Raw genomic sequence first — 27,683 nt, 5'->3', positions numbered from 1 at the left:
GTGGAGCACGCAGTGTTTCAGGGCTCGGAGAACACACTATTGCTCCTGAGGTATGCCTTTCTTCTTCTTCCTCCTGCTCTTCCTCCCGCTCTTCATCCTCTTCCTCCTCCTCCTCTTCTTCCTCTTTGTTCAGAGATTCTTGCATATCTGAGATGATTGGAGGATATCTTTGAGCTCACTGGGATGTTTGATAGTCTTTCATAAAATTTAGGTATATGATAAGCAGCCGAAGTACATCAACAACACAAGAATTTGTTTTTCACTTATTTAACATGTAATCCATACAATAAAGTCAATGATTTAACCATGGATATACATATAAAATATCAGAAAATACAAAAAGATGATTTTAGCTGGGCACAGTGTTGTACACCTTCAATCCCAGCACTCAGGAGGCACAGGCAGGCAGATCTCTATGAGTTTGAGGCCAGACTGGTCTACATAGTGAGTTCCAGGACAGCCAGAGCTACACAATGAGATCCTGCCTCCACCCCCACCACACCCCCCAGATATAAAAAAGTGAATTCCATTCTTGCCCTCTTTTCTAGCCATGGCTCTTTTATCCTTACTAGTCACCAGCAAGCTGAATTTAAAGGGGCTGATTTCACTGCAAATTGATTTTGCTTAATTTTTTTTCTTTCAGGCAGAAGGAAAATAATGTCAGATGATAAGTATGTGACATCTGAGAATAGCATATTTTATGTAAATTGAAGGGCTGTTTTCTGGAAGGGGTGTGCTAAGTCTATGTTGTGAGACTTGGTGCTGGGGCTGTAGCTGGACATGTACAAGCCCTGAGATTGACCTCTGAAATCAAAGGACAACAAAGGGAAATAACATCAACGGTGAAACTCCTGCGTTTTAGCGTGTTCTTAGCTGCCAGCCAACACATTCATTAGTGTGCCAGGATGAATTTTAAAGTGTCACAACATAATTGCTCTGTTTCAAACCAGGCATCGTCACTTTCACACAAGCCAAATCTACTCACTGTTTGAAAACTGCCACATATAGTCCAAAAAAATTTTTTTAAAGCTCCCTTTCCAAAAACCTGGTATTGCTAGGCATGGTGGCTCATGCTTTTCATCTGGACGCAGAGGCAGGTGGATGTCTATGAGCTTCAGGCCAGCCTGCTCTACATGTTGAGTTCCGGAGCACAGCTATGACTATACAGTGAGACCCTATCTCAAAGGACAAAATAAAACAAAACCAAAGCCCCAAAGCATGGGTATGCACCACTCATACTCTGTTACTCAGTAACTGTCCCTGAGTGACTTGGACCACATGTCTAGTGGCTTTCAGAATGGAGGTGGTTGGGCCGGCTCTCGTCATCCCTACCTCCCTTTCCAACACCCTCTGCCCTTTTCCCCCAACCCCAAGCCTGTTTCCTTCAGTGCTGCTGTTGCCTCACAGGTTCTGCACAGCTTACAGATTACTCCCCATGATCCCCTGACTTTAGGCTCTGTCACTGTCAGTTGAGTCTCCAGCTCAAACTTGAACTAGCTTCCTGTTCAAAGGCCATCTCCGGCTCCACACCCTAAGCCCTCCAGGCCTCAACTCTTACCTCCTCTCTTTGGCAAATCCCTTAAGGATAATGTCGATCCCTGCTACAGGTCAGACTGAACTAACTCAGAAACATCCGTAGGTCCCTCACTACTGTCCACGATTCAGCCCATATCTGCTTAGCCACGTTTGACCACATATTTCATTGCTCTTCCTAATGTGGTTTATATGTCATCTGGGATCATCTCACCTAAGGCAATACCGTCTCTGAGAGTCCCAGTGTCATCCAGCCTAACCCCTCAAAGCAGCCTTGACCTCTCTTGGAAAGTCTCTGTTCTTCATCCTCCCATGAGGGTTCTCTCCTCAGGCAGCCCTTCGCTGAAGCAGATTTTGGCTGATACACTGAGGTGCTTAGCATTTAACTTGCCGTAAGCTGAATTTTTTTTCTAGCCTAGATCAAGTAGGCTGTGACTCAGTTTTGGCATTGTGTGCCTGTTAAGCACTGCAGGGAGCCATCATCACAGACACTGGCACCACGCACAGTCAGCCGGCTGGGACAGTGATGAAGACAGATTTGGACTCTGTCATATACATCTCTTCTCCATTTCTTCTAAGGAAGAATGTGCATTTGTAAGATGGTTTCAGGGTCAGGAGGCACAACCAGTGACTGTGGAAACAAGGTGAACAATGGTTACAGATGGTTGTGAGCTGCCATGTGGGTGCTGGCAATCAAATCAAGGTCCTCTGCAAGAACAGCCAGTACTCTTAACCACTGAAGCATCTTTTCAGCTTGCCTTTTCTTTCTTTTCTTTGAGACACACAGTCTTGCTCAGTAGATCAAGCTGGCCTTAAATTTGTAATCTTCTGCCTCATTCTTCCAGGTTCTAGGATTATAGGTGAATCCTACCCTATCTAGCTGGAATTCATCCTTAAAAAATCCCCCAAACATTTTAGCATAGATATATAAAATAAGCTATTATTTTGGTGTGTCCATAAATTGTGTACAAATTCCTCAGTGCCTAGACAATTTAAAGCTCAGCCTAACCTCTGCTCTCTAGTCACCATGATGTAGGCTGCTCTACTCTTCCATATGTCCCCTGCCATGATGGACTGAACCCTTGAAACTAGAGAGTGATAGAAGATTATGTCTGCCACGAGCAGAGCAGTGTGGGGGAAGTGTGGGGAGCCCTACATGGAAAGACTGGCTACTTGTGAACCCTGCCCTTGAGAGTACTTCTGAGGAGGATGACCAGTAGGACAATGTCTTTATGGACACTGAACACATCTTCCTAGCTGGGATGCACATTAGCAGTGTCCCCATATACATCTCTGCTACTTGGCTCTTTCCTCTTAGCCACTTGCTGGGAAACATGGTGGATGTTGCAACCTTCATGGCTGCATTTTGAATTTGAGCATATAAACCTGGATCATATTATATCTGGTTATCACTAGAAGCAAATTGCTCTTCTCCTACTAAGGCATCAAAGGACCAACCATTGCCTACCTGAATGTTTCTACTAGCTGTCTCTTTATAATTCTCATGATACTCTGATTTCCAAATAAGATAGTCTCCACCACTAAGAACTGCTCTCACTAATGTATTCCAATCACTAGGAGTCAGCCACTCCTCTGCCATAAACTCTAAAATTCCAAGAGTAAAGGGAGTGGTGGCACCATATTAAGATACGACATTTTTTAATTCTTTAATAATTTGAAAATTAAACCCGGTGTGATGTCTCCAAGCAACCCCTTGACCGTCTCTGGTCTCTGATACAGGGAAAGCCTTATCGTCTCCCTCCTCTGGCTGATCTGTAGCTGAATTAAAGCTAGAGGATAGGGACTACCTTTGGACACTGGGTTGAGGAACTTGAAAATCCGGGGGATTTTCACAGTTTACCTCTCAAGACCTCTTCCCTGTCCTTAATTTTTGTAGCTGATTAATTAAGTCCTGATACTCCTTTTCTAACTCTATTAGTTGTTTAAGAATAGAAATTTTATCCTGTAACTCCTTTCTGGGATCTACAACCACTGTCTCCACAATGGGAGCCTCTGGAAGTGGAGGTGCACTGGGAGAGGGCCTTTCAGAGTCATAATATTTAACTGCCAATTCCTCTAGGTTGGCACAATCTGGCTCTGACAAATTGTCATCAACCTTTGGTTGTTTCTTGGATTCTAATTTCGGATATATACGTTTCTTTTTATTTTGAACTTGAAAGACAGCATTTAAACAGGCAATTAACACACGTGAGCAGCAAACAACAAAACAAAAACAGAGAGTTAAGTTCAGGCTGACTTATTTCTTGCCCCATTTTCATTATACCTTTCTCGATGCAGCAGATTCCTGCGGCAGTCAGCAGATCCTTCTAACGTCCTAACTGGGTCTCTAGTTTCTAACGTTCCTAACGTCCTTCACTGGGTCTCTGGTTCCATCTGCCCCACGTTGGGCACCAAAAATGTTGCAACCGGCTCACTCTACCTGGTTTGAGACAAAAGACTTAACAAGCCTGAATAGTTACTATGTTTCTGCTCCTCTCTGCCTGGCTTCAAACTGCCACTCCGGTCTGGTCTTCCCGTCAGGGTCTAGAGGGAGAGAGAGGATAAGGAGAAAAGAGGCAAGGAATGGAGACAAGACAGAGGTTCTGATCAAGTCTCTGATCAAGTCTCTTTCTTTGAAGGGAAATCTAGGGTATTTATACACTTTTGCCACGCCCTTTGTAGGTGCGTGGATATGATGTAAGCCCTGGAGGCGTGGCTAGCATGTGGATAGCTGCTTTCTAGCCGCTTTCTGCTAAAGGTCGGCTCCCAACAGGTGGACAGTGACATCTCTGGAATTCACTTGGAATTCACAAAGCTGGAGATGATGCTAGGATTACCTGAGTACTTTCTATACCACCCAGTAGGCAGGCAGTGCCTGCAGTGACAAATCCTTGCCTCATGCAAGGGCTGAGTAGAGAAGGAGAAGCAAAACCCTATGCTGGGCTTGATTATACACATTGTAGCATTTGGAGGCCAGAGGCAGAAAGGAGGGTTATCAAAGGATGACTAGCCTGGGCTATATGAGACCTTGTATTTAAAAAAGTATGTATTAGTGATACACACACACACACACACACACACACACACACACACACACCCCAATCTTAAATTGTATTTTTTAAATTTTTTTTTGCTCTTCAAAACTTAAAATGTAGAAAATAGTTAATTTTGGCTAGTATAAAAAATACTAAGACATTAAGAAACCACTTTTTAATGTGGATTTAAAGTGTCATAAAATGTTCGGGTGACAACTTGGAGGTATTTTGAAATGCTTTACCTATTTCAGAAAGCCAATTCCACTATGTCAACATTTATTGATCTATTGATTTTAAGCAAACTCAAAGTAGATCATACTCTAGCTCTAAGTTTGAAAATGGGGAAAATGTCCAAGTCACTATTTCTTGCTGCTTTTAGTATTAGAAATATTTGTCTCCATCCTTCCAGTGAGCCCAGGTATCATCCTTAGCCATTCACTCCAGGCTTACTATCCTTTCCTTATGGTGTTTTTCTTTTCCCCTTCTTTTCTTGCCTTAGCAGCTTGGGATGGACTACACCCGATGAACATATATGAGCAACAGGGGCTCAGAGCCTTTAAAAAACAATGGCATCTCAATTTAGGCACGCCTTCTCACTCCCCAGTTGGAAGCATGTCTAGATACAACACTTTAATTTGCCCCTTGATTTTTGAGCACAGAGAAAGTAGTTGGAAAGAAAAGAGTGAGAGCAGCGATGGGTCCAGTCACTGTTTTAGAAAGGCAAGGAAATATGAGTCTTGGGGCCAAGTGAATACAGTTGGTTTTTGTCCAAGACAGCTAGGCATTGGGCAAATTGTAAGCCTCACAGTACAAAAGTCTCCTACAGCAGACAGAGATCTGTGTGTTGAGGCCCTTTGTAGTTGACCTGAGAAAACCTGCCTTTGCACACCTGCAACCTAAAAGATATGTAACAGAGAAACAAAGACACTTAGAGAAACAATTCCAAGTACAGGAATGTGAAATTCAGGACCACCTAGGGACATATCATAAGGAACTGGCTTATAGTATGGTGTAGCTGGTAGCAAGCATGAAGTCCATAGAGAGGTAGTCAGGGAGGGGACCTTAAAAGCAAGTTGGGAATTCATGAACATCAACTAAAGCTTTGTGGTCTAAGAACAGTAAGGAAAAGTAGTTCACGGGCAGATTGGAACTTTGAGGGTATCAAATATTTGGCATTACGAAATGACTAAGCACTCCTTAGACATTCAACTTACCGGTTTAGTCCTACTCCATAAAGTCATGCAATCTTTAAGTTAAATTTGACTGATCAGGAACTTCCATTTTCTTTCTCTTTCTTTCTTTCTTTCTTTCTTTCTTTCTTTCTTTCTTTCTTTCCTTTCTTTCTTTTTTTTTTTTTTTTGAGGCAAGGTCTCATGTAGCCTGGGCTGGCCTTGAACACCCTGTGTATCTGAGGCTGGTCCTGACCTCCTTGTGTTTCTGCCTCTTTCGCCCAAGTGCTGGCCTTACACCTCAGTTATGGGTTTTTAATCACATCTACAAAGCCCATTTGTGGCAGGATTTAGATTTGTGTTTGATTAAATAAGTAAGGTCTGTAGTGCAGCTTGGCCTGGGTTAGACATCAATAGGCCATTATACAAGAGCCAGTACATGACATGTGTCCCTTTCTTGTTCTTTCCTCTTTGTGACTCTAGAGAAGCTACAGCCCAACAGATGGGGACTAAAGCAATTAAGATGAAACCTTCTGAGGCTGGAGAGATGGCTCAGTGGTTATGAGAATTGGCTGCTCTTTCAGATGACCTGGGTTTAATTCCCAGTACCCTCTTGGCAGGTCACAACTGTCTGTAACTCCAGTTCCAGGACTCCTGACACCCTTACACAGACATACATGCAAACAAAAACCAGTGAACATAAAATAAAAATAATTTATATATAAAAAGATAAACCTTTCTTTATAATTTTTTAAACATTTAATATGTTTGTGGGTATTGGCATACATGTGCCATGGCAAGTGTATCAAAGTCAGAGGACAATTTGCAGGAGTCAGTTTTTTCTACTATGTGAGTTCTGGGGACTGAACACTAGCCTTTTTTGGAGTGCATCCTTGGCCACTGAGTCATCCTGACAGCCTGATAAACTCTTCTTATAGTCTCCAAGAGGAAAGAATAGGAGGAAGAAATAGCAAGTTACACATGTTCTCTAACTATGCCCCTACAACTGTAGATTTGGCTTGTAGCACAAAGGGGAAAACTCTAAATGGATAGAAGGTAACATTTTAACAATAGCAGCAAATGAGAAGTTATGGAATGTAGAATTTCATTAAGAGAATTACTGGTCATCAAGGAGGAGAATTGACATAGCTAAATTGGGTACAGTAACTAGGAACATAATACTCTAGAGATGAGCCAAGCAGGAAGCAACATGATTACATTATACAAATTAGATTAGAAGGGCAGCAATTAGTTAGATAAAGGAATGGCTGGAGAAGTCAGAGACGCTTGTTCCTCAAGACAGAATTTGAATTAGGCCCTAACAGATGATCAGTATTTAGAAAGTTGGAGCAGAGGAGGAACTAGTGGAATAAAAGTTTGGGAAATGATTTTTACACACATGGTACAAGGTCAGGGGTAGGGGGAACGCACACACCACACAGCTTCCTGCAGCAAGGTGTGGATGCCAAGGGCTAAGGACAGACCAGGGCCATACCAAGCAGGGAACTAAGTGCCTGGCAGAGGAGTTGAATTATAACTTTTCTTTTTTGTTTTTGAGACAGCATCTCATGTGGCCATGGCTAGCTTCAAATCCACTCACTATGTAGCTGAGGATGGCCTTAACATCCTGATCTCCCTGACCACTAAGTGCTAGGATACAGCAGTGCACTGTGAAAGTGTAGGAGTGAGGTCTGTAGAGAACTCTAGATTCTTGAGTGGAGGAAAGTTTTGTTCTGAATCTTTCAAAAGACAGGTTGATACGACAAAAGGGTACCACAGATGGGATTCAGGGGAGGGCTGGGATTCAAGCAGGGCAGACAGGAGGGCAGGGTAACTTTCTAGTCTGGAACCCACACTAGCTTCATCTAGAATAATGGCATAAACATGGAATTAGAGAAAAGAGAAAATCCTTGAGAAACATTTCAAAGACAAAAATAGTATTAGGGACAGCAAATTTAGTGTGGTGACAGAAAGGAGATTTCAGAGTATCCCTTGGTCTGTAGCTTGAGAATCTAGTGGGACCGTAAGGTCACCAACAGAAGTGAGGGAGATGGGAAGGAAATTCCTTCTTGGGGATTGTGCCAGAGTTTAAGGATACTGAAGCTAAAGCCATAATTTTAAAATGGAAACAAAGGATCCTGAGATTTCTTGAGATTGGTATCCTGGAGGGACTGCAAGGAAGAGGTCAGTTAGGAACCTGGAGGCTCTGAGACCTGGGTGGTATTTCCCATGGCTTCTTCCAGCTGAAGGGGATCTTCAGAAGAAAGGGCAGAAACAGAACAGCTGGCTGTCCGGACAGTGTCAAAACAACAGAACCCCGGCTTGATTTTGGGGTCATGGTGTAAGACTCTGGAATTTGTGAGTCTGGGCAAGGATTTTGGGTAATCATGAAGGCAAAAGGTTTTTCTCTTTTCTCCTTTGTCTCTTCCCTTTTAGGGTATGAATTCCAGTGGGCTCCACACATCTGGTAAGGTATACTGCCAGACTGTCTTTTAGGGTGGAAGAAAAAAAAGGTCACTGAGAAGGAAAAAGAATTACTCAAAGAAAGACAGGAAGACAGACTGAGTGAGAAAGAATAACACTGTAAAAGATACCCAGTGTTTCACAGGATAATTACAGGTGAAAACAGCAAAATTGACTTACTGCTAATATTTGAGAGTTTACTATATGTAGTGCTGTAACAAATTATTTATGTTCAATATTTCTTTAATCCTTACTTTGAAGGAAGGTTAATATTTTTCCTAATCAACAGTATATCACAATACCAAGTGCTGGGATTATAGGTATGTGTGACTACACCTGGCTTAGATTGTGTCATTATGTAAAATACTTTGGGGGACTGATGAGATAGCTCAGTGGTTAGCACTTCCTGCTCTTTGAGTGGACCCAGGTTTGTGAGGATACCTTTGTGTGTACGTACACACACACACACACACACACACACACACACACACACACACACAGATCTTCAAAATACTTCAGGTCTATGTACTTGCAATTTAGAACATAGTCAAATAAATGGGCAAGGTGTGACTGGAGTTGCTTTTAATTTTTTGTGTTTATCTTTTAAGATGGGTCATATGCCTCTAATCCTTGCAGTTGGGAGGTGGAGGCAGAAGGACCAGGAATTTAAAGATATTATGGGCTACACAAGACTCTATTTCAAAAAATCCAATTAACCAACCAACTAAGCAAGCAAAAGAGCTAAATGAGGCACAGAACAAACAGAATGAGACTCTGGGACAAGTCTACGACAGATGTAATAAGGGTGGAAAATTTGCTGGGCTTCATGTATATGAAAATGCACATGCCAGATAATCTTTTCCTATTACAGTTTCCAGACTCTTGTTATACTCTTACCTTTCATCATTGAATTAGTATATATTTGTAAAATAGCAATGCAGTTTTCAATGGAATGAACATATTTGTTTTTTCTCTTCTTTTCTTTAAATAGGATTTGTTATCTGAAGAAATGGATACTTCTCCATCCAAAAAATATCCAATTAAAAAACGTGTGAAAATACATCCCAACACAGTCATGGTGAAATATACTTCTCATTATCCCCAACCTGGGGATGATGGATATGAAGAAATCAATGAAGACTATGGTAGATTTATGGAAGAGAACCCAAAGAAAAGTCTGCTGAGTGAAATGAGAAGAAAAGGAAGAACTTTGTTTGGAACCATGGACACTCAGCCTCTTCGATCAGAAGACCCAAGAGCCAGTAGCATGGGACAGTTCCAGAGCTTTGCAGAAAAAAACATTTTTCAGTCCCGAAAAATGTGGCTAGTGCTGTTTGGGTCTGCTTTGGCGCACGGATGTGTGGCTCTTATCACGAGGCTTGTTTCTGACCGTTCTAAAGTTCCATCCTTAGAACTGATTTTTATCCGGTCTGTCTTGCAAGTGTTATCTGTGATAGTTGTGTGTTATTACCAGGAAGCTCCCTTTGGGCCCAGTGGATACAGATTACGACTTTTCTTTTATGGTGTATGCAACGTTATTTCCATCACCTGTGCTTATACCTCCTTTTCAATAGTTCCTCCGAGCAATGGGACCACAATGTGGAGAGCCACCACCACTGTTTTCAGTGCCATTCTAGCCTTTCTTCTTGTAGATGAGAAAATGGCATATGTTGACATGGCTACAGTGGTTTGCAGCATCTTAGGTGTCTGTCTTGTCATGATCCCCAACATTGTTGATGAGGACAATTCTGTGTTAAATGCCTGGAAAGAAGCCTTTGGGTATACCATGACTGTGATGGCCGGGCTGACCACGGCTCTTTCTATGATAGTGTACAGATCCATCAGGGAGAAGATCAGCATGTGGACTGCACTGTTTACCTTCGGCTGGACTGGAACAATCTGGGGATTATCTACTATGTTTGTCCTTCAAGAACCCATCATTCCTTTAGACGGAGAGACTTGGAGCTATCTCATTGCCATATGCATCTGCTCTACTGCAGCATTCCTAGGAGTTTATTACGCCCTAGACAAATTCCACCCAGCATTGGTTAGCACAGTTCAACATCTGGAGATTGTGGTAGCTATGGTCTTACAGCTTCTAGTGTTACACATATTTCCTAGTGTTTATGATGTTTTTGGAGGGGTGATCATTATGATTAGTGTATTTGTCCTTGCTGGCTATAAGCTTTACTGGAGGAATATAAGGAGGGAAGATTATCAGGAAATACTGGACTCTCCCATTAAATGAATACCTGGTTATTATTATCATCTGTTAATATCTAGTTATTAACATGTACACTGCCATTTTAATATTTACCAGTAGATGTCTTTTGTGTTATATTATTGATAGAGTGCTATAAAGTATAATTATGCAGATGCAGAAAACTATACCAGACTAATATATTAAAGAATAAATATTAAATAGATGAAATATGCCATGAACTCTGTGTCTTTACAATTATTAATAAAAGGTAACTGTGGTAGAAGGGTATCATTCTCCATCACTAAAGACACAAGACTCAGAGCTCAGATTGAATTTCTGTTGTCACAAACTTCTAAAACTTGAAAAATGTTTTTGTTTTCTTTTTGAGACCAGGTTTCTTTATGTAGTCCTGGCTGTCCTGGAGCTATGTAGACAAGACCGGTTTCCAGTTCACAGATACCTGCCTGCCCAGGTGCTGGCATTAAAGATGTATGCTTCCATGACTGGCGAAAAGTGTTTATTCTTAATGTTCTACAAATGTGCAACAGACATTCTCCAACATTAAAAAAATTCATTTATGAAAAGTACACTACAGGATAAAATGTGGAACGCTCAGCTAAAATCCAATTTTCCACTAAAAATCTAAAAATCCTAAAAGGTATGAGAAGGGGAGCAAAGAAAAGCTGGATTTCAGTAACAGGGGGTCTAGACGCGAGAATGGAAATCTGTCTTCCCACAGTGGCTACAGCACTGAACATGGTACAATGGCATCTCACCAGCTGTCATCATCGATAATCCATACATCTGCCTGATGATGTGAGATCTAATGTTTGGACGAGTCTCTTTATCTCCTTTTATGCAAATCTTTTCCATAGGTATTCCTGTTTATGTTTCTATGGTAAGTATTAAGTAAAGCAGACATAATCCTTAAAAATAAAAGCCACTGATGTGTCTACTAACTGATGAACTCAAAGCAGCTGGTTATGAGCACAAGACCTGCACAAGGTGTAGTCAAGCATGATGGGCCTCCAGGACCATGCCTTACTGAGCTGGTGTTGGTTGATACCTGCTGAGGGAGGGAGAAGACAGTTTTTTGAGGATGTTCCTACTGGTGTGTTTCTGTGTTCCAGGTTCCCTCCTCCCACTATGAACAGCACTAATTGGATTTGATGGGTTATTAAAAAAAAAAGTCATTTCTAGGACAGTCAGAGCTATACAGAGAAACCCTGTCTTAAACAAAACAAAACCAAAAACCAAACCCAAAACGAGGCATTAAGTTGAGAGTAGGACATGTTGAAGGGGCATATGGGGAGTTAGAGGAGGGAAATGGGGACAAATATGATCATATTTTATTGTAAACATGTATTAAATTCTCAAGAATAAAGAAAAACTATAATTAAAAAATTTAACACTAGCAGTAATCCTAATACAGTAGAAAACTAACAGGGTATCCTGAGACTCTCTTCCAAGGGACCTCGAGGTCTGTAAAAGCATATTAGGTAGCATTAACTTGAGCCTAATTTGGGCTGTTATTCATTCATGTTGATGTGATACTGATTATTAAGGTATTATCTTAACTCCCTTCTATACTTTCCTATATGATGCTAAGGCTCAGCCCCACACATTTCATTTTTCTGATTCTAGCCAGTATCTCTCACAGGGTTCTGCCCACAAAGGACATTACAGAGAGGCTGAGCCTGATAGCACAGGGCTGTAATTCTAGCTACTTAGGGAGGCTGAGGCAGGTGGACTACAAAGTTCAGGGTTAGTTTTGGCAACTTAGTCAATCCTGTTTTGGTTTTGTTTTGTTTTGTTTTTTTTTTTTTGTTGTTGTTGTTGTTGTTTTGAGACAGGGTTTCTCTGTGTAGCCCTGGCTGCCCTGGAACTCACTCTGTAGACCAGGCTGGCCTCGAACTCTGAAATCTGCCTGCCTCTGCCTCCCAAGTGCTGGGATTAAAGGCGTGTGCCACCACTTCCTGGCTCAGACCTGTTTTTAAAAAGGAGAAGGTCTACTGGGGATATAGCTCAACAGCAGAGCACTTCCATACTATGCAGCAAGAAGTTGCTCTAGGTTCAACCCCCCAGTACTGCAAATACATAAACACATACACAATACATATATACTTGACAATTCAAACATGTCAAGAGGGAGATTAGATGGCAGAGAGGGACTTCCCTCTTTCCATTTGCCTTATCGTCTGTTGCTGTTTGACTCCAGCAATCAGCAGGACTTAATTTTATCCTTACATTACTTTTGACATCATCTCGCTCTGTAACCCATGCCACACTTCATTCCCTGAGCAGTGGAAAGGCCAGTTGGAGAGCTTCCTCCTGGAGGTCTGAGCTATATCCTAGCTGGGTCATGCCTCTCTGCTGAAGTCCTATAGTCCAAACTTGATCTCCCTTTACTAGCCCTAGGGGTGGTAGCTGATCTACGAAGCAATTTCCTTTGAGTTACCTCACTGCCATCCCTGCCTCCTCCCTGCATTTTATTTATTTATTTATTTATTTATTTATTTATTTATTGTCTCACTATATACCCATGCTGGTTTTGAACTTGGGGTGATTCTTCCTGTGTCTGCCTCCCCAATATCAGGCATGAGCCACCAAACCTGTTGTCAGTCTTTTCAGCCCATTAACACATAATACTAAATCTCCTCCATTGTGATATCTTATGATTTCTGTTTTTCTGAGTAAAATGTTTCTCAATCATCTTCAAACAAATCCAAAGCCATTAATAAGGTAGCCAGCTTTGGGAAATGTTGACACTTAAGATTTTCAGGGATTACTGGACATTAGTTATCAATAGACATTATGCAAACTTAGCGAGACATAGAGGTCTAAGCCTGTAATCTTAGTGTCTTAGAAAGCTGAGGCAGGATGCTCCGAAATTTGAGGCCAGCTTGGGAAATTTAGCAAGATCCTGGGCAGCACACAGGAAGTCCTGGGTGCAACCTGATGTGGATGTACATTGATACTGCTAGGAACAAGCAGAAGAAGCTTATTTTAAGTTTAACCATTTCATTTTCAGATTCTATTTAACGATAAGGAGAAACTAAATTCCAGGTCCTGGGCCTTAGGGGAGCTGGGGACTTCCCAATTGCTGAACAGCCTCTGTTGTAAGGAAACAGTTGCCTGAGTCTAGGACAGCTTCTCTATCTTCTTGGCAGGGTCAAACAAGTTCATGTTCCTAGGCCGACTCCTACCCTGATTGACGGAAACTCCCTTGCTCAACCCCTTACATCAAAAATATGATTGGATAATGGTATAGCCTACCCTGTCCCCCCTTGCTCTACGGTTTTCTGTAAATGAAATTTAATATAAATGTGGCAGTGAATTAATCTGGCATTTACTTACCTTATGCTAGTTTCCAATAACTTCACCGAGAAATCAAGATTTATTTAAAACTATACCTCATTATCAATAGTTAAATGATCTATCTTAAACTTCTATGGTACTCTGGCTACCTCCCAGCCCCATCCCATGGTACTGATCCAGCTCTTCAGAATCCTTCTTTATAGCTCCAATTCTTCCAACCTGTTGCTGATCTGAATTTCCTTCTTTCCCTCTCTCCTTCTCTGGCTGGCAGATATCCCACCCTGTTCTCTATTCTGCCCAGCCATTGGGTGATAAACTTTTTATTGACAAGGCAGAAAATAAATGGTAAGAACTGTTTACACAAACCAGAGACAGGAGATTCTTGGTATAAGCATTACAATGTCCAGACTGAAACAAGATGTGAGGGCAGAGAAGTCAGCATTTGAATAACACAGGGTATAAAAACATTATGCCTACAGCTTTAATCCATTTTTTTTTATGCTGTACAAAGTCCCTTCAGGAACATAGTTCAGCTCCAGTCACCGCAGTCCTTAAAAGAGGAGAGAAAACAGAGCAGAAGATTTTGAAGAAATATTAATCAGAATGTTTTCAAATTTGACTCAAGACAGAAAATAAGTACCAGCAACTTCAGATATCTGGAGAACTAGATGAACACCCAGCAGGATAAATAGAAAAGGCCATTAAAAAACAGTACAACTCAACAGTGTACCTTTGTTGATGAGGATAAGTTGTAGAATCTTAAAAATAATCAGAGCAAAAAGACAAATACACAGAAAGACAAAGACAAGAGCTACAGGCCAGAGAGATGGCTCAATGGATAAGGGCTCTGTCTCCAATCCAGACAGGCTGGAGAGATGATTCCTCCATCAAGAGTACTTGTTGCTCTTTCAGAGGACCCAGGTTGGGTTCCTAGCACCCACATGCAGCAGAAACAAGAGCTAGAAATCATCAGAATGATCTACTGAAAAAGTACTGAAAAAACAACACTTTAGTGACTTCTCATTTCTTACAGGATAAGCTCTAAGAACCTCAGCTTTCCTATCGAATGGCTTCAATTTTAGGCACTGTCTGCTCCATCAACATCCTACAATTGCTTCATGTCTTTCTTTATACAAGGTAACTCCCTCCCAAACCCTTATTTTTGCCCAAATAGTCTTACTATACATTTCCCCTCTCATTGTGGCTTAGTGCCCATCTGTCCCTAGATACAACTGTTGATGTATTTGGCAGAGAAATAATACAGGTTGGTTTAAATCTCATTATCTGACACTGGTGTGGACTCACGATCTGCAGTGCCTAATTTAGCACCTACCATACAAAGCAGACTCTCTCCTATAACAGCATAACCATACTAAATCCAGAAGTTAAATTTATGTCGTAGGGCCCACTAATTTTTAACACTTAATTTTCAAGTCTGTGATAACTTCTTGACTACAGATAGGTAGGATTTTCTTCCTCCTAAACATTCCTGTATGATATGGACACTAAAATAGGTCATTATAACAATAAGCTGTCAATAGTTTCCTGGGAAAGGTCTTAAGATATGGAGGGTTCTTATTTCCTTTATTATCCCAAATAACCTCCTTTGGAGTTAATGGGGGTGAGCTGCCTGTGTGTTTTTGGTTTGCTTTTGAGACAGGGTCTCTCTATGTAGCCTTGACTGTACTGGAATTTGCTACATAAACCAGATTGGCCTTGAACTTGCAGAACTTGAACCTGTCTCTGCAGGTGTAGTAGTCTATATGGTTTTTATTTTTATTTTTCGAGACAGTGTTTCTCTGTGTAGCCCTGGCTGTCTTGAAACTCACTTTAGATCAGGCTGGCCTTGATCCACCTGCTTCTGCCTCCCAAGTGCTGGGATTGAAGGCATGTACCACCCCTTTCTCTTCAGTATGTATGTTTTTTAAATATCTAATTTGTATTACCTACTTTTGATACTAACAATAGAACATAGGCAGAGTATCCTTTGCCCAGTTTTATGGTCTGCTTTTCTCAATAAAACTCAGGATAAAAAGGGGCTACAGGTAATTTGTATTTTACCTAGGGCAGGCCACCCATGTATTTATTAACATGCAATTAAGTCATAAGCAGAAAATAACTTTTTAGGACTTACAGGTAAGGCCTGTATTACAGTGAAAGGAAGGGGCTGGAGACTCAGTGATTAAGACCGGTGATCTTCCAAGGGACCTGAATTTGATTCCCAGCACCCACAGGGTGGTTCAAAACCATCTTTAACTCCAGTTCCAGAGGACCCTATACCCTCTTTTGGCCTCCGGGGGCAGCAGATACGCACATGATACACAAGTATACATGTTCACCAAACACTCGAACGCACAAAAAAATAAAAATGAATTTTAAAAGGTGAAAGGAAGATGTATTAATGCCTCGATTATTGACGATGATGTGCTAGGCATGGAGTGGGGTTGGGTGAACACTGAAACAATTACTCATTCAATAGACTTTGCAATCTAGGTATATGGGTGCAGCTACGCTGGAGGCAAAAACTCGTGTTTCAATAAAGTTACCTAACCTAGAGTGTTTCTTTTAGGTGCCACACCTACACTAAACAACAAAGGTGGTTGGGAAATAGTGAGGCACGTATGGCTGCAAGGCTAGTTTGGAAGAAGAACCGATTTACTGCTGCCTCGGCAGGTGGCTGGGGCTGTGCCACTGTCACGCTCAGCCCAAGGGCAAAGGTAACTGTTCTTTTCACAGGACTGGAACCCGAGAGGGAAGGCTACCCACGCGCCAGGCACTCGGAAGTTCCTCGCACAGCTTATTTTGGTTGTGGTTTTCATTAACAAACATCTTACATTTTTCTCCGAGGCTTGATTTTCTTTGTCGCTCCCTGTCCCTAAGATCTGTAGCTGGTCGGCCCTTTCAGATGCAGGAACCAGAGTAGTCTGGGTTGAAGTCGGGATCACTGTTCGACATTAATGAGCGATTATAATGACAGGTTTTAGTAGCACTGGGAGAGGCGGAAAGTAACCAGCCACCAAGAAAGCTGGGGGAGAAAAAGGCGGCGGGACCCATCGCTCCTCACCTTTTCTGGTCCGAAGGCCGCGCAGTCTCAGCTCACAGAACACTCAACGCCGCGCTTGATTGACAAGCCTCCTCGCCCAATCCCGGAGCGGCGCATTCCGCTGAAGCGTCAGGGGCGGGCGCCGGAGGCGATGGAGCCTATTAGGTTGGGCGTGGAGCGGGTTTCCTGCCCGCAACGGTCCGCCCACCGGTTGCGCGCGCCCCGCCCCTCTCTGAGAGCTACGCGGCGGCGCAGCACAGGCCTCGTGCGGTAACGGCATCCGGGCAGCCGCGGTGGCGTCCCGGTGCAGTCCTCAGGTGACTGGAGCCGCGGGCTCGGCGGAGGGAAGGTGAGCTGGCCTCTCCCGCGTGCGGACACACGCACAGTCCTTTCAGTCTCCCGGTCCGTCCGCTCTGCCTGCTAGTCTCGGGTCGCTTCCTCTTCCCCGGAGAAGTTAGCCCGGGGGCGCCGTCTGCTGGCGGCGGAGCGGAGGGGGCGGGGAGGCCGCTCGGCGGAGCTCGGGTGTCCGCGGTGCAGCCCGGTGACCCCGCGGCCTCTGGCCTGAGCTGTGAGCACTGCTAGGGGAGACGGGCAGGCAAGTGTGCAGCGCTGCCTCAGTGGGTCTCCTCAGAAAGCCCTGTCGCGGTGTCCGAGGCCAGGACGGTAGGGACAGGGACGCGGGCTGGCAGGAAGGGCGCTCTCACCTCCAGCCACCAGCCCGAGGAAGCCCAAGGGGGACATCCTCGGGGCGCGCCCTCCCTTCCCCCTCCCGTTCCAGAGCAGGAGATATGGGGGTGTCTGGGGGCTGCTGAGGTGGGGGAGGTCCAGGAAAACCAGTCCGCTGGGTTGGTTTCGGACCATCTCGTACGGTTTCCGCGCTAGTTCTGTTCAGTGTTAACAGCTGGGTTGGAAGGAAGCTGGTTTTTTGTTCAGGGTTGAGGACCTTAATAACATCATCGCTCGGTTAAGGTTGAGCCGAGCTGAAGCCACCCAAAGAAAATACTGCCCCTTAGTTAGGTAAGATCCGTAGGAGTTAGGAAAGAACGAGATGAAGAAAACTTCCTGACCCCATCTTGGGTGGGGAGCAGTGTGAATCAGTGTTCAGCCAAAAAACAAAAAACAAAACAAACAAACAAACAAACAAAAAACCCAAAACGGGTAAAGTTTTGCAAGAAGTGTTCATTTTCAAAAGCTTTACTTTGGTAGCTCGATGATGGTCAATCAGCCTTAACGACTTCTTAAGCACCTGGAAATTGTGTGCTTTCAGCCTTTAGCGACCTCACAGCATGAACAGAGAAATAGTCCAAGAAGAAAGTTTTGTTTGATAATTTTCAGTCTTGTTTTTAAATAGACATTCTATTCGAATCGTGATAGCAAGTCAAAGCATATGCGTTGGTTGGTTGGTACTTTTTTCATCGTGGCCACATTTGGTGTTTTCTCTGGGAAAACTGTAGGAATTGGCTAGAATAACTTAAGTGTGCATTGTGTTGATGCCTCAGCTGTATGTTTGAGTATAAGTTTGAAAAGACCTGCCTCCCCGTCAAGCATTTTTTGCTTAGGTTTTCCAAGCCCTTTAGATCCATGTAAATAATTGACATACCAATGTATTGCTTTATTAAACACTGAGTGATAATTTATGCTGCTGATTTTCATAATTTCAGAACTTTGTTCTAAAGTTCAAGGCTTCATGTGATTATTGTTGTAAATAAATTCCTTCTCAGGAAAACTTGAAAAAAATGAATTAACTGGTAATATGAAAGAATGCATGCTTTCAATGTCAGAATAATCAAATGATTATTTCACTGTTAAGTGAATTTGAAGGAAACTCGAAATTACTGAACATTTAACAAATCCAACAGTTTGAAGACAATTTGACAGGCCTGGATGATTCTCACTTTAACCTATCTGGGAAATAGAACTTAAAAGTCTTCCCTTCAAAACTGATACCATGTGCTGTCTTTCTTTGGTGATATGTTATGTAACCTGCTTTCAGTAACCCAGACATAAACCTTAATTTTGTCCTATTTTTTGGTAGTCGTTTTCTTTAAAAAAAAAAAAAAAGTCTTAGCTTTGTATTCTTATGTATTGTTTTTAATTTCTATTTCTGAACTGCTCACTAGCTCTAACTGGATTTTCTGTCTGTAGGTTCTCAAATGTGTTCTGCCTGTGCTGATCTTAAAATAATACTTTGAACATATTTTTCACTGTTTAGATACTAGTAATATCTTTCGTCTAGATTTCAGTCTTTTAAGGGTTTGTTTTTATTTTATGTGTTTATTTTATGTGTTTTGCCTACATATAAGCAACACCATGTGGTGTGGGTTCTGGGAACAGAACAGAGATCCTCTGCAAGAGCGTTTAACCACTGAGCCATCTGTCCTTAACACGGAAAAAAACATTCTCTGCAAATTACTAAAGTAGCAAAGTAAAAATTTGTTAAGCTTTCCTTCTTCCTTAATTTCCTTCCTCCCTTCCCCGCCCCTCTTTTCGCTTTCCCTCTCCTGTCTCTTTTTCCTTCCCTCAGTTTTGGGGTCAAACCCATGATTTCTCACAAACCACTAAGGTATATCATCAGTCTAAAGTTCTATCTTTTAAAAAAAAGATTGGTTATTACATTTTTGTCTATCCTTGTCTGAGTGGGGTGCAGTGGGGTGGGTGGGCAGTGTGCTTATGGCTCACAGCCAGAGTCCGGGCACTCTGTCCCACAGGTCCCATGGATTGAACTCAGACTTGGCAGTGGGTACTGCAGAGGCATCTCAGCGCCCACCCAGAGTTATATGTTTTACATATAGTTAAACATTTTAAAAGTGTGTGTGTGTATGTGTGTGTATGTATGTATATATGTATGTATTGAGGGCATGATATATGCATAGGAGGGCAGGTGCCTGAAAAGGGAGGAAGATAGTGTCAGACATTGTGGAGCCGGACTTACAGGTAGTTATGAGCCTCCTTATACAGTTGCTGGGAATTAACCTTGGGTCTTTTGCAAGAACAGTACTTGCATTTAACTGGAGCCATCTTTCCAGTCTCCAGAAATTTAATTTTGATTTTTGAGTAAATGTTGTCAAACATTTCTGTTACTTATATTAAACTGAGTCCTTTTTTTTTCCTTCCCCGCCTTCTTTTCAAGTTAGCATACAAAATGATGGGATTTTGTGATGGCATTTGCATATGTATTTTATTGCTGTGCTTTTAAAATTAAACATCCTTTTTCTCCAGCTGACTTCTTTCTTTCCCTTGCTTTTTAATATTATATGGATTTATGTCATGATATCATGGAACATTGCAGAAACACTGGAATCTAGCCTTTTGTTTTTTAGGTTGGGAAAGTGAAATTCATGCAAAATAACTACTGAAATTTACACATTGATGTTGGGGTGGAGCTGAGACTCAAATGTCATTTTAGTCAAGTATCATGTGTTCTTTATGATACCATATTATTACCTTGTACAATATGTAATATTTGTTTTGTGAATTCCTCCTAGAGATCCAACACTTTTTTGAGATGGGCTCTCAAATCATTGCTCTAAATTGTTGCTCAAATTATGTTCTAATGTGATCTTTCATCTTCCTGATTCAGCCTCCTGAGTAGCTGGGATTCCTGGCATATGACCTTTTATTTTGTATTTTTCAGACTCCATGTATTAGTAGCAGTAACAAAATGAATTGTCTTTGCAGTTGAGTCCTGTAGTTCCCCAAGAAGTGTATAATGTGCTAGAGATGTAGCTCTGGGCGGACAGAGGGAGGTTGGAGCCTCAGCACCAAAGGGAGAGACAGTAGACGGCTGCCTTACAGATTTTACTGTTAGAATTTATTTTCCTTGACTTATTTGGTAAAAAGAATGACTCTCTGGGGGACTTTGAAAGGATATTGTAATGGTTTGGTAGAAGCTTCGAGGGTTTATCATGTAATTAAATGTAATGAGCTAGCTAAATGTTCTTTCTCTGGGTGTTAAAACAGTAACACTTTCACGTTTTGTCTGTCAAGAATCAGGTTTGCAGTCTGCTTGTTAAACACGTTGTAAAAATCACTTTTCATTTTGTAGAGTTAGAGCTTTTTATTTTTTTAACTCTAAAGTTTGTTAATAAAAGCAGTGTTGGGTTGCCTATAATGAATTCAGTGGTGCAAGACAGCACAGAAAACTGCCAGATAAGTTTTTCTGAGTTTTCTCTCCTATCCCCCCTTTTTTTGTGTGTGTGAGAAAAGGTCTTACTGTACAGCCCTGGTTGAACTGAAACTTACTAGGTAGACCAGGCTGGTCTCAGACTCACAAAACATCTCCTGTCTTTGCATCCCAGGTACTGGGATTGAAAGTATACTCCACCAGGCTTTACTGAGTGCTTCCTTTTTTTTTTTTTTTTTTTTTTTTTTTTTTTTTTTAATCTGAAAACGATTAGAAGCTATTTTTCTTTTCATTTATGTTTTGGTTGGTTAGTATGGCTTGGTTTTTTATTTGTTTAAATAAACTGCCTAATCCTAGAACTCAGACTGAGGCAGGAAAATTGCAGGTTTGAGGTTAGCCTGGGCTATGTAGTACAGTCTTAAAACAAAATTACAAGTTAAAAAGTCTGTTGAGCCTGGTGTAGTGATCCCAGTGCTTCTGCAAGGGTGATCTCTTGTGAGTTAGAGGCCAGTCTTGTTACAAAGCAAGTTCCAGGACAGCTAGGACAAACGAGAGAGAAAACCCTATCTTGAAAAGCAAAACAAACAGAAAAATTCTGTTGAAATGTTGATTCTTATTTACTTCTGAAATTATTCTTAGTGATTTGCAAATTGTATATAAATATGGTATGGGTGATGTCAGCTTTTCATCAGATGATTTGAATAAAGTATATCAGTGAGAATGTGTGGAAAAAAATTTGTGGGAAAAAATTTGTTTCAGGCTGGTCTTGAACTTACTCTGTAGTTGAGAGTGATATTCAACCTCCTGATCTTCTGCTTCCAAGTCCTTTAAGTGTGGGCCATCTTTCTTTGTGTATGCAGTGCTCGATCTTGAACTCAAGGCTTTGTTCTTGCTAGGAAGGCACTTTACCAACTGAGTTATGTCCCTAGCCTGGACTTTTTTTTAAGAGTTGGTGCTTCTTAAAAATTTTTTTTTCTTTTGTTTAATCGGTCTTCCAAAACTTTTATCACATATTTCTAAATCAGTTTGTGAGTCAATTTCTAAATCATGTTGTTATGTAGATCAACTCAAATAATAGAATAATTTGGCACAATGTGGCATCTTTAAAGCATTGCAGCTCTATTGCAGAAACATATTAACAGGGGATTGGAAATTTTTCCTTGGGAAACGCTTCATCATTCTCAGCTACTACAAGTTTTTTTGAACTTTAAAAGTGATTTTTAAAATTGTTTGCATGCCCTGCTCAAGTTTGCTTTCTATTATTTTGATAAATATCATGATATCTTGGAGAGAAAGAGTTTATTTGATTTACATGACAGGATCACAGCCAATCGTTGAGGAAGGTCAGAACAGAAAGAAACTCCAGCAGGAGCAGAGGCACAAACTGTGGAAGCTGCTAAGGGCTTTCATTCTATGGCTTGCCAATCTTGCTTTTATTTATTTATTTTTTGTATCAACTAATATCTGATTAGTTTTATTTCTCCTGCCTACTTTATGGTTCAGAGCACTGATTGCACTTCCAGAGGACCTGGGTTTAGTTTCCAGCACCACCAAGTCCATTCACAACTGCCTCTGACACCCTCTTCTGACCCTCCCTGGGTACTCCATCATGTGTATTTACCATTTTTCCCTACATTGATTCTTTGGGTTGGTTGGTTATTGTGAAATAAAGGTGTGAAGAAGTGTGGTCAACAGACCTGTAATCCCAGTTCTAGGGAGGCTGAAGGAAAGAAGGGCACAATTTTAGGGCCAGTGTGTCCTGTGTAATGATTTCAAGGCCAGCCTGGGCTACACAGTGAGACCAGTTTCCCCCTCCCCCTCCCTCTCTTACACACACACACACACACACACACACACACACACACACACACACAAACACAAGCAAAAACCTAACCAAAACAGATACATAAATGTGAGGGTAGATTAAGTATGTTCCTAGAAGTGGCCATGCTGGATCATACTATGCTTCTAGTTTTTCCAGGAAGCTCCACACCTTAGAGTCCTCTGCATGCCTGCTGTGATGATTTAATGACAGAGTCCCCAAATGGGCTCAGATAGTTTAGTACTTGAATCCTGTTCTGTGCTGCTGTTTGGGGAGGTGGTGCAGCCTTGCTGGAGGAAGAATGTCACTGGGTGGGCTTTTTGCAGCACCTATTTCCAGTTCACCACCTCTGCTTCTTGTTTTCAGTTGAATATGGGATTAGTCTCTTAGCTTCTGTTCCTGTTGCCATGCCTGTCATTTTACTGCCATGTCTCTTTTCCATGATGCATTCTTATCTCTTGGAACCATAAGCCAACAGAGTCTTTTATACATTTCCTTGCTATAGCAGTAGGAGAGTAACTAATACACTACCAACACTGATTTCTGAGCTCATCCTCATCTGTGCTTATTTATATTTTTAAATCACGTGGTTTTGATTTGCATTTCTCTAGTGATGAATGACTAGAAGTTCATGTATTTGTTGGCTTCTGTAAATCCTCCTGACATCATTTGCCCGTTTATTACTGTTTGTTTCTTTATATGTTTATTTATTTTTGAGATGAAGCTTCATTCTGTAACCCAGACTGACCTTGAATTAATCTTTTCCCCTCAACCTCTTGAATGATGGAACTGTGGGCATGTTCTTGCAAGCCAGCTTCTTGCCCACTTTTAATTGTATTATTTGAAGTTGAATTGTTTGAGTCTTTATGTGAATTAATACCATGTTAGAGGAATAGTTTGCCATTGTTTTCTTCCATTTTGTAGGGATTTTCATTTTTGGAATTTCCTTGTTACAATGGAATTTGATTTTTCTTTGATGTAGTCAGCCTCATTTGTTAGTTTTTGCTTTTGTTTCCTGTTCTTTTGGTATTTTACCTAAAAAAATCTTGCTCAGACCCATGTCCAGAAGCATTTTTTTTATGTTTTCTTCTAATATTTTCATCGTTTTAGGCTTACATTTAAATCTTAAATCCATTTTGAATTATTTTTATTTACATGGAGAAATAGGAACAGATGTTTTATTTTTATGCATCTCTGCATTCAGTCTTCCAAGAAGTATTGGCTAAAGAGACTTTCCTTTTTCATCAGCGGACTTGCCTTTGTTGACAATTTGATGTTAAATATGTGGGCTTATTTGATTTTTTTCCTAGTTACTTGTATATTTTAAAAAAGTTAGGTTTTGTATGTTGATTCTTGTTGTTGTCTTGCTTTTTTGTTTTTTGAGACAGGGTCTCAGTGCACCGCCTCTCCCCCAACCCCATGGTCCTGGCTGTCATTTCATTATGTAACTAGATTAGCTTTGAATTTACAGAGGTCTGTCTGACTCTGCCTCATAAGTTGATTTGTTTGTTTGTTCTTTTTGTTTTTTGAGCTAGGTTTTCTATGTATAACAGTCCTGACTGTCCTGGGACTTCCCTTGTAGACCAGGATGGAATGGTTTTTTTTTTTTTTTTTTTTCTTCAGACTTAATTCATTTATTTTTCTTATATAAAAACCCTTATGTGGTAGCCACAGCTGGAGCCTAGGTCCTCTGAACAGAGACTCTGGTGTGGGTTTTCACAAGATGATCAGTGAATTCCTGATAAGGAGACTTGGTGAACCCAGTCTCTTTCCAGAGGTCGGGCGTCAGGTAGCTGTAGGTCTTGGAGATGGCATCAAAGGTGGCGGCAGTGCAGCCCCTGGCTGAAGTGTAGCAGTTGTCTATGCCAGCCATCATCAGTAGCTTCTTGGGCACAGGAGCAGAGACAGTGCTCTGGGGGCAGGGATGAGATGCACCAGCACAGAACCAGAGTGGCCTGTCACCTTGCATGGGACAGTGTGAGGCTTGCCAGTCTTGTTCCTCCAGTAGCCTTTTCGCACAGGGACAATGGAAAGCTTGGCCAAGATGATGGCCCTTCGGATGGCAGTGGCAACCTCCTTGGAACACTTAACACCAAGACCAATGTGACCATTATAGTTCCCAATATCGACGAAAGCCTTGAATCTGGTCTGCTGGCCGGCCCGAGTCTGCTTCTGCACTGGCATGGTTTTCAGAACCTCATCCTTTAGAGATGTAACCAGGAAAATGTCAATAATATCAGACTCCTTAGTGGACATGGAGAATAGGCTGGTCTTGAAATCACAGGAATCTGCCTGCCTCTGTGCTGAAGTGCTGGGATCAAAGGTGTGTGCCACCACACCTAGCAAGGTTAATTTTGGTATCCTCTAACTGTAATGAATTTTTAAAAATCCCTAGGGTTTTCTATATATAAAAATTATTCTCTTTATTGTGGTTACATTTCTATTGATGTGCTGATATGCTAAAATGCTCTGACCAAAAGCTCAGAGCGGGGAGAGGAATGGGTTTATTTCAGCTTGTAGGTTACTCTCCCATTATTGAAAAGTTAGCACAAACTCAAGTAGGAATTTAAAGCAGAAACTTGAGAGGAACACTGCTTGCTAGCTCACTAGCTCATTTACTGGCTCACACTTAGGTTTGTGTGTGTGTGTGTGTGTGTGTGTGTGTGTGTGTGTGTGTGTGTTAACACAGTCAGGACCACCTGCCATGCATAGTGGTTTGGGCTTTCCTACTTCAATTAATAACTAAGATGGCTCTCACAGACTCGCCCAGAGGCTAGTCTGATCTGGGCAATCCCTCAGCTGAGACTCTTTTCAGGTGAGTAAGTGTGTTGAGTTAATAGTTAAGGCTAACAAGGATATTCCCATAAGATGGGGTAGTTTGAATCCCTTACTTCCTATTTAGATATTTAGACACATGTTTCTTTCTCTCTCTGGTCTTTTCTATGACTTCCAGTACTGTATTGATGAAATGTGGTGAAAGTAGACATCCCATTTTATTCCTGATCACCGAAGAAGTTATTTTAGCTTTTCCCAGTGTGATATTGTTTGAGGGTTAGTTATATGTAACTCTTAACTTGTGTTGATGGATGTTTTGTCTTTACTTAATTTTTGACTTGTTTTAAATCATAAAGAGATGTTGAAGTTTATCAAATACCTTTATGTGCCAAGAAAAGTCATTCTAAGATTGTTACTATTATTTGCTGTGTTTGAAGACAAACTCAGGGCCTCAAGCCTGCTAGGCAAGTACTGTGCCATGGATCTGTGTAACTCTAGGTTCCAATCAGGTCTCTATGGTGTCTATCCTTTGTTCTGTTTTTTATTCTTTCCTTTTACAAGTTGGGTTTGTTTTGTTCTTTGCTAATTCTTTAAATTGCATACTTGTTTAAAATCTCCTGAAATTTTTTAAAAACAAGATTGGTTTCACCTGTATAAGTGTTTCACCTGCAAATATGTACATGCACCAGGTGCCTGGTTCCTGTGGTTGTCAGAAGAAAGAATTAGATCTCTGGAACTGGAGTTAAGAATGATTGTGAGCCACCATGTTGGTGGTAGGAACCTGTGTCTTCTGCAAGAGCAGCAAGTGGCCTTAACTGCTGAGACATCTCTCTAGCTCCAGAAATGTCTTTGTTGAAAAATATTTTTATGTATATGAGTGTCTGCCTGCCTGTATATATGTGTGTTTGCTGTTTCTGGAGGCCAGAAGAGGGTGTTGCATTCCCTGGAACTGGTGTTAACAATTGTTAGGAGTTGCCCTGTGGGTGCTTTGAACCAAACCTGTTAGGTCTTCAAGAGCAGCAAGTGTTCTTAACTGCAGAGCCATTTCTCTAGCTCCAAAATTTCTCTCATTTTTATGTATTAATGTGTACATGTTTGTCTGTGGGTGAGTGCCACGTGTGTTCAGGTTTTTCACAGAGGCCAGAAGAAGGAGTTGGGATCCTTAGAGCTAGAGTTACAGGCATTTGTGAGCCACTGGATGTGGGTACTGAGAACTGAACATGGGCCCTTCAAGAGGAATAAGTGCTCTTAGCACTGTGGTATGTCCCCAGCCCCCACATTTGTTATTTTTTTTTGATGAAAAATTATTGTATGTATGTTTGATGTTTGATGTGTGTGTAGATGTGTGCTTGCTGCTGTGTGTGTGGGAGGTCAGAGGATGATAACTTTTGTAGAGTTGGTTCTTTCCTTTTACTTTTATGTGGGTTCCAGGGATTGATCACATTGTTGGATTTTCATAGCAAGAGCTTTTATCTGATGAATCTTTTTCTTCATTTCTTCAGAATTTTCTCTGTTGTCCTTTGTTTGGTGCTGGAGATTGAACCACTAAACATAAATTCTATTGATGGGCTAACCAAATTAATTATATCCTGTTGCTGAGCTGAGTTATATGTAGTTTGACTACTAAATGCTTTGGAGAAGGTTTTTTGTTTTTAAAGTTTAAAATAATAATAATGACAGTGATAATAATCCTACTTAGAGTAGGTTTTCCATGTTTTCCCCCTTCTTTTTAAGCACAAACTGAATGCTTGCTTACTTAGTGGTCTCTAAGTCTGGAAGTCTTTTTTCTTCTTTTTTTTTTTTTTCTTTGTTTGTTTGTTTGTGGTTTAAGTCTGACTAGATAGCCATCCTCTGGCTATGTATGCGGCTGGAGTCATGGTCCTAATGTGTACTCTTTGGTTGGTGGTTTAGTCCCTGGAAGCTCTGATTTTGTTGTTTTTCCTATGGGGTTGCAAACCCCTTCAGCTCCTTCAGTACTTCCCCTAACTGCTCCATTGGGGTCCCCCTGCTCAGTCCAATGGTTGGCTACAAGCATCCACATCTGTATTTCTAGCCCCGATTTTTTAAAGACTTTTTTTATTTGCTGAATTTTTCACTCATTAAAATTTTTTGGCAGTTTGTTGGTTTCCGTTTCTTTGGCATTTTCTAAAAAAAGTTTTTTTTTTTTTTTTTCCTTTAGAAGAGTCTTGTTAACATATT

General features: G+C 41.3%; 2 protein-coding genes, 1 long non-coding RNA gene and 1 pseudogene across 5 annotated transcripts in view; 2 read left to right on the top strand and 2 right to left on the bottom strand.

Annotated features, from left to right (window-relative positions):
* Positions 1-251: 251 nt before the first annotated feature.
* On the bottom strand, positions 252-16,971 carry LOC143435425 (uncharacterized). Of its 2 annotated transcripts, XR_013105729.1 has the most exons (3): positions 16,556-16,971; positions 3,818-3,973; positions 252-2,164 (listed from the first exon to the last, which is right to left on the bottom strand). It is a non-coding gene; the product is annotated as an uncharacterized LOC143435425 (long non-coding RNA). The 2 variants fall into 2 exon arrangements; XR_013105730.1 differs by lacking the exon at positions 3,818-3,973.
* On the top strand, positions 9,210-10,642 carry Slc35g2 (solute carrier family 35 member G2). Its single transcript, XM_034484631.2, has one exon. The coding sequence runs from the start codon at positions 9,210-9,212 to the stop codon at positions 10,446-10,448; it is 1,239 nt and encodes a 412-aa protein (XP_034340522.1). The 3' UTR covers positions 10,449-10,642.
* Nck1 (NCK adaptor protein 1) overlaps positions 16,963-27,683 on the top strand; it is a 51,286-nt gene continuing 40,565 nt past the window's right edge. Inside the window, exon 1 of one of the 2 annotated variants that reach the window (XM_034484633.2) lies at positions 16,963-17,113. The gene's annotated coding sequence lies outside the window, so the exon portion shown is untranslated. Of the gene's footprint in view, positions 17,114-17,232; positions 17,360-27,683 lie in introns of those variants that run through there. The other variant, XM_076918031.1, reaches the window with a different exon arrangement.
* On the bottom strand, positions 24,341-24,995 carry LOC117693664 (small ribosomal subunit protein uS5 pseudogene; annotated as a pseudogene).

Source organism: Arvicanthis niloticus, chromosome 21, assembly GCF_011762505.2.
Source record: "Arvicanthis niloticus isolate mArvNil1 chromosome 21, mArvNil1.pat.X, whole genome shotgun sequence".
Classification (NCBI taxonomy): domain Eukaryota; kingdom Metazoa; phylum Chordata; class Mammalia; order Rodentia; family Muridae; genus Arvicanthis; species Arvicanthis niloticus.
The sequence above is the reverse complement of the archived record's forward strand: the minus strand, read 5'-3'. Positions and strand labels throughout refer to the sequence as shown.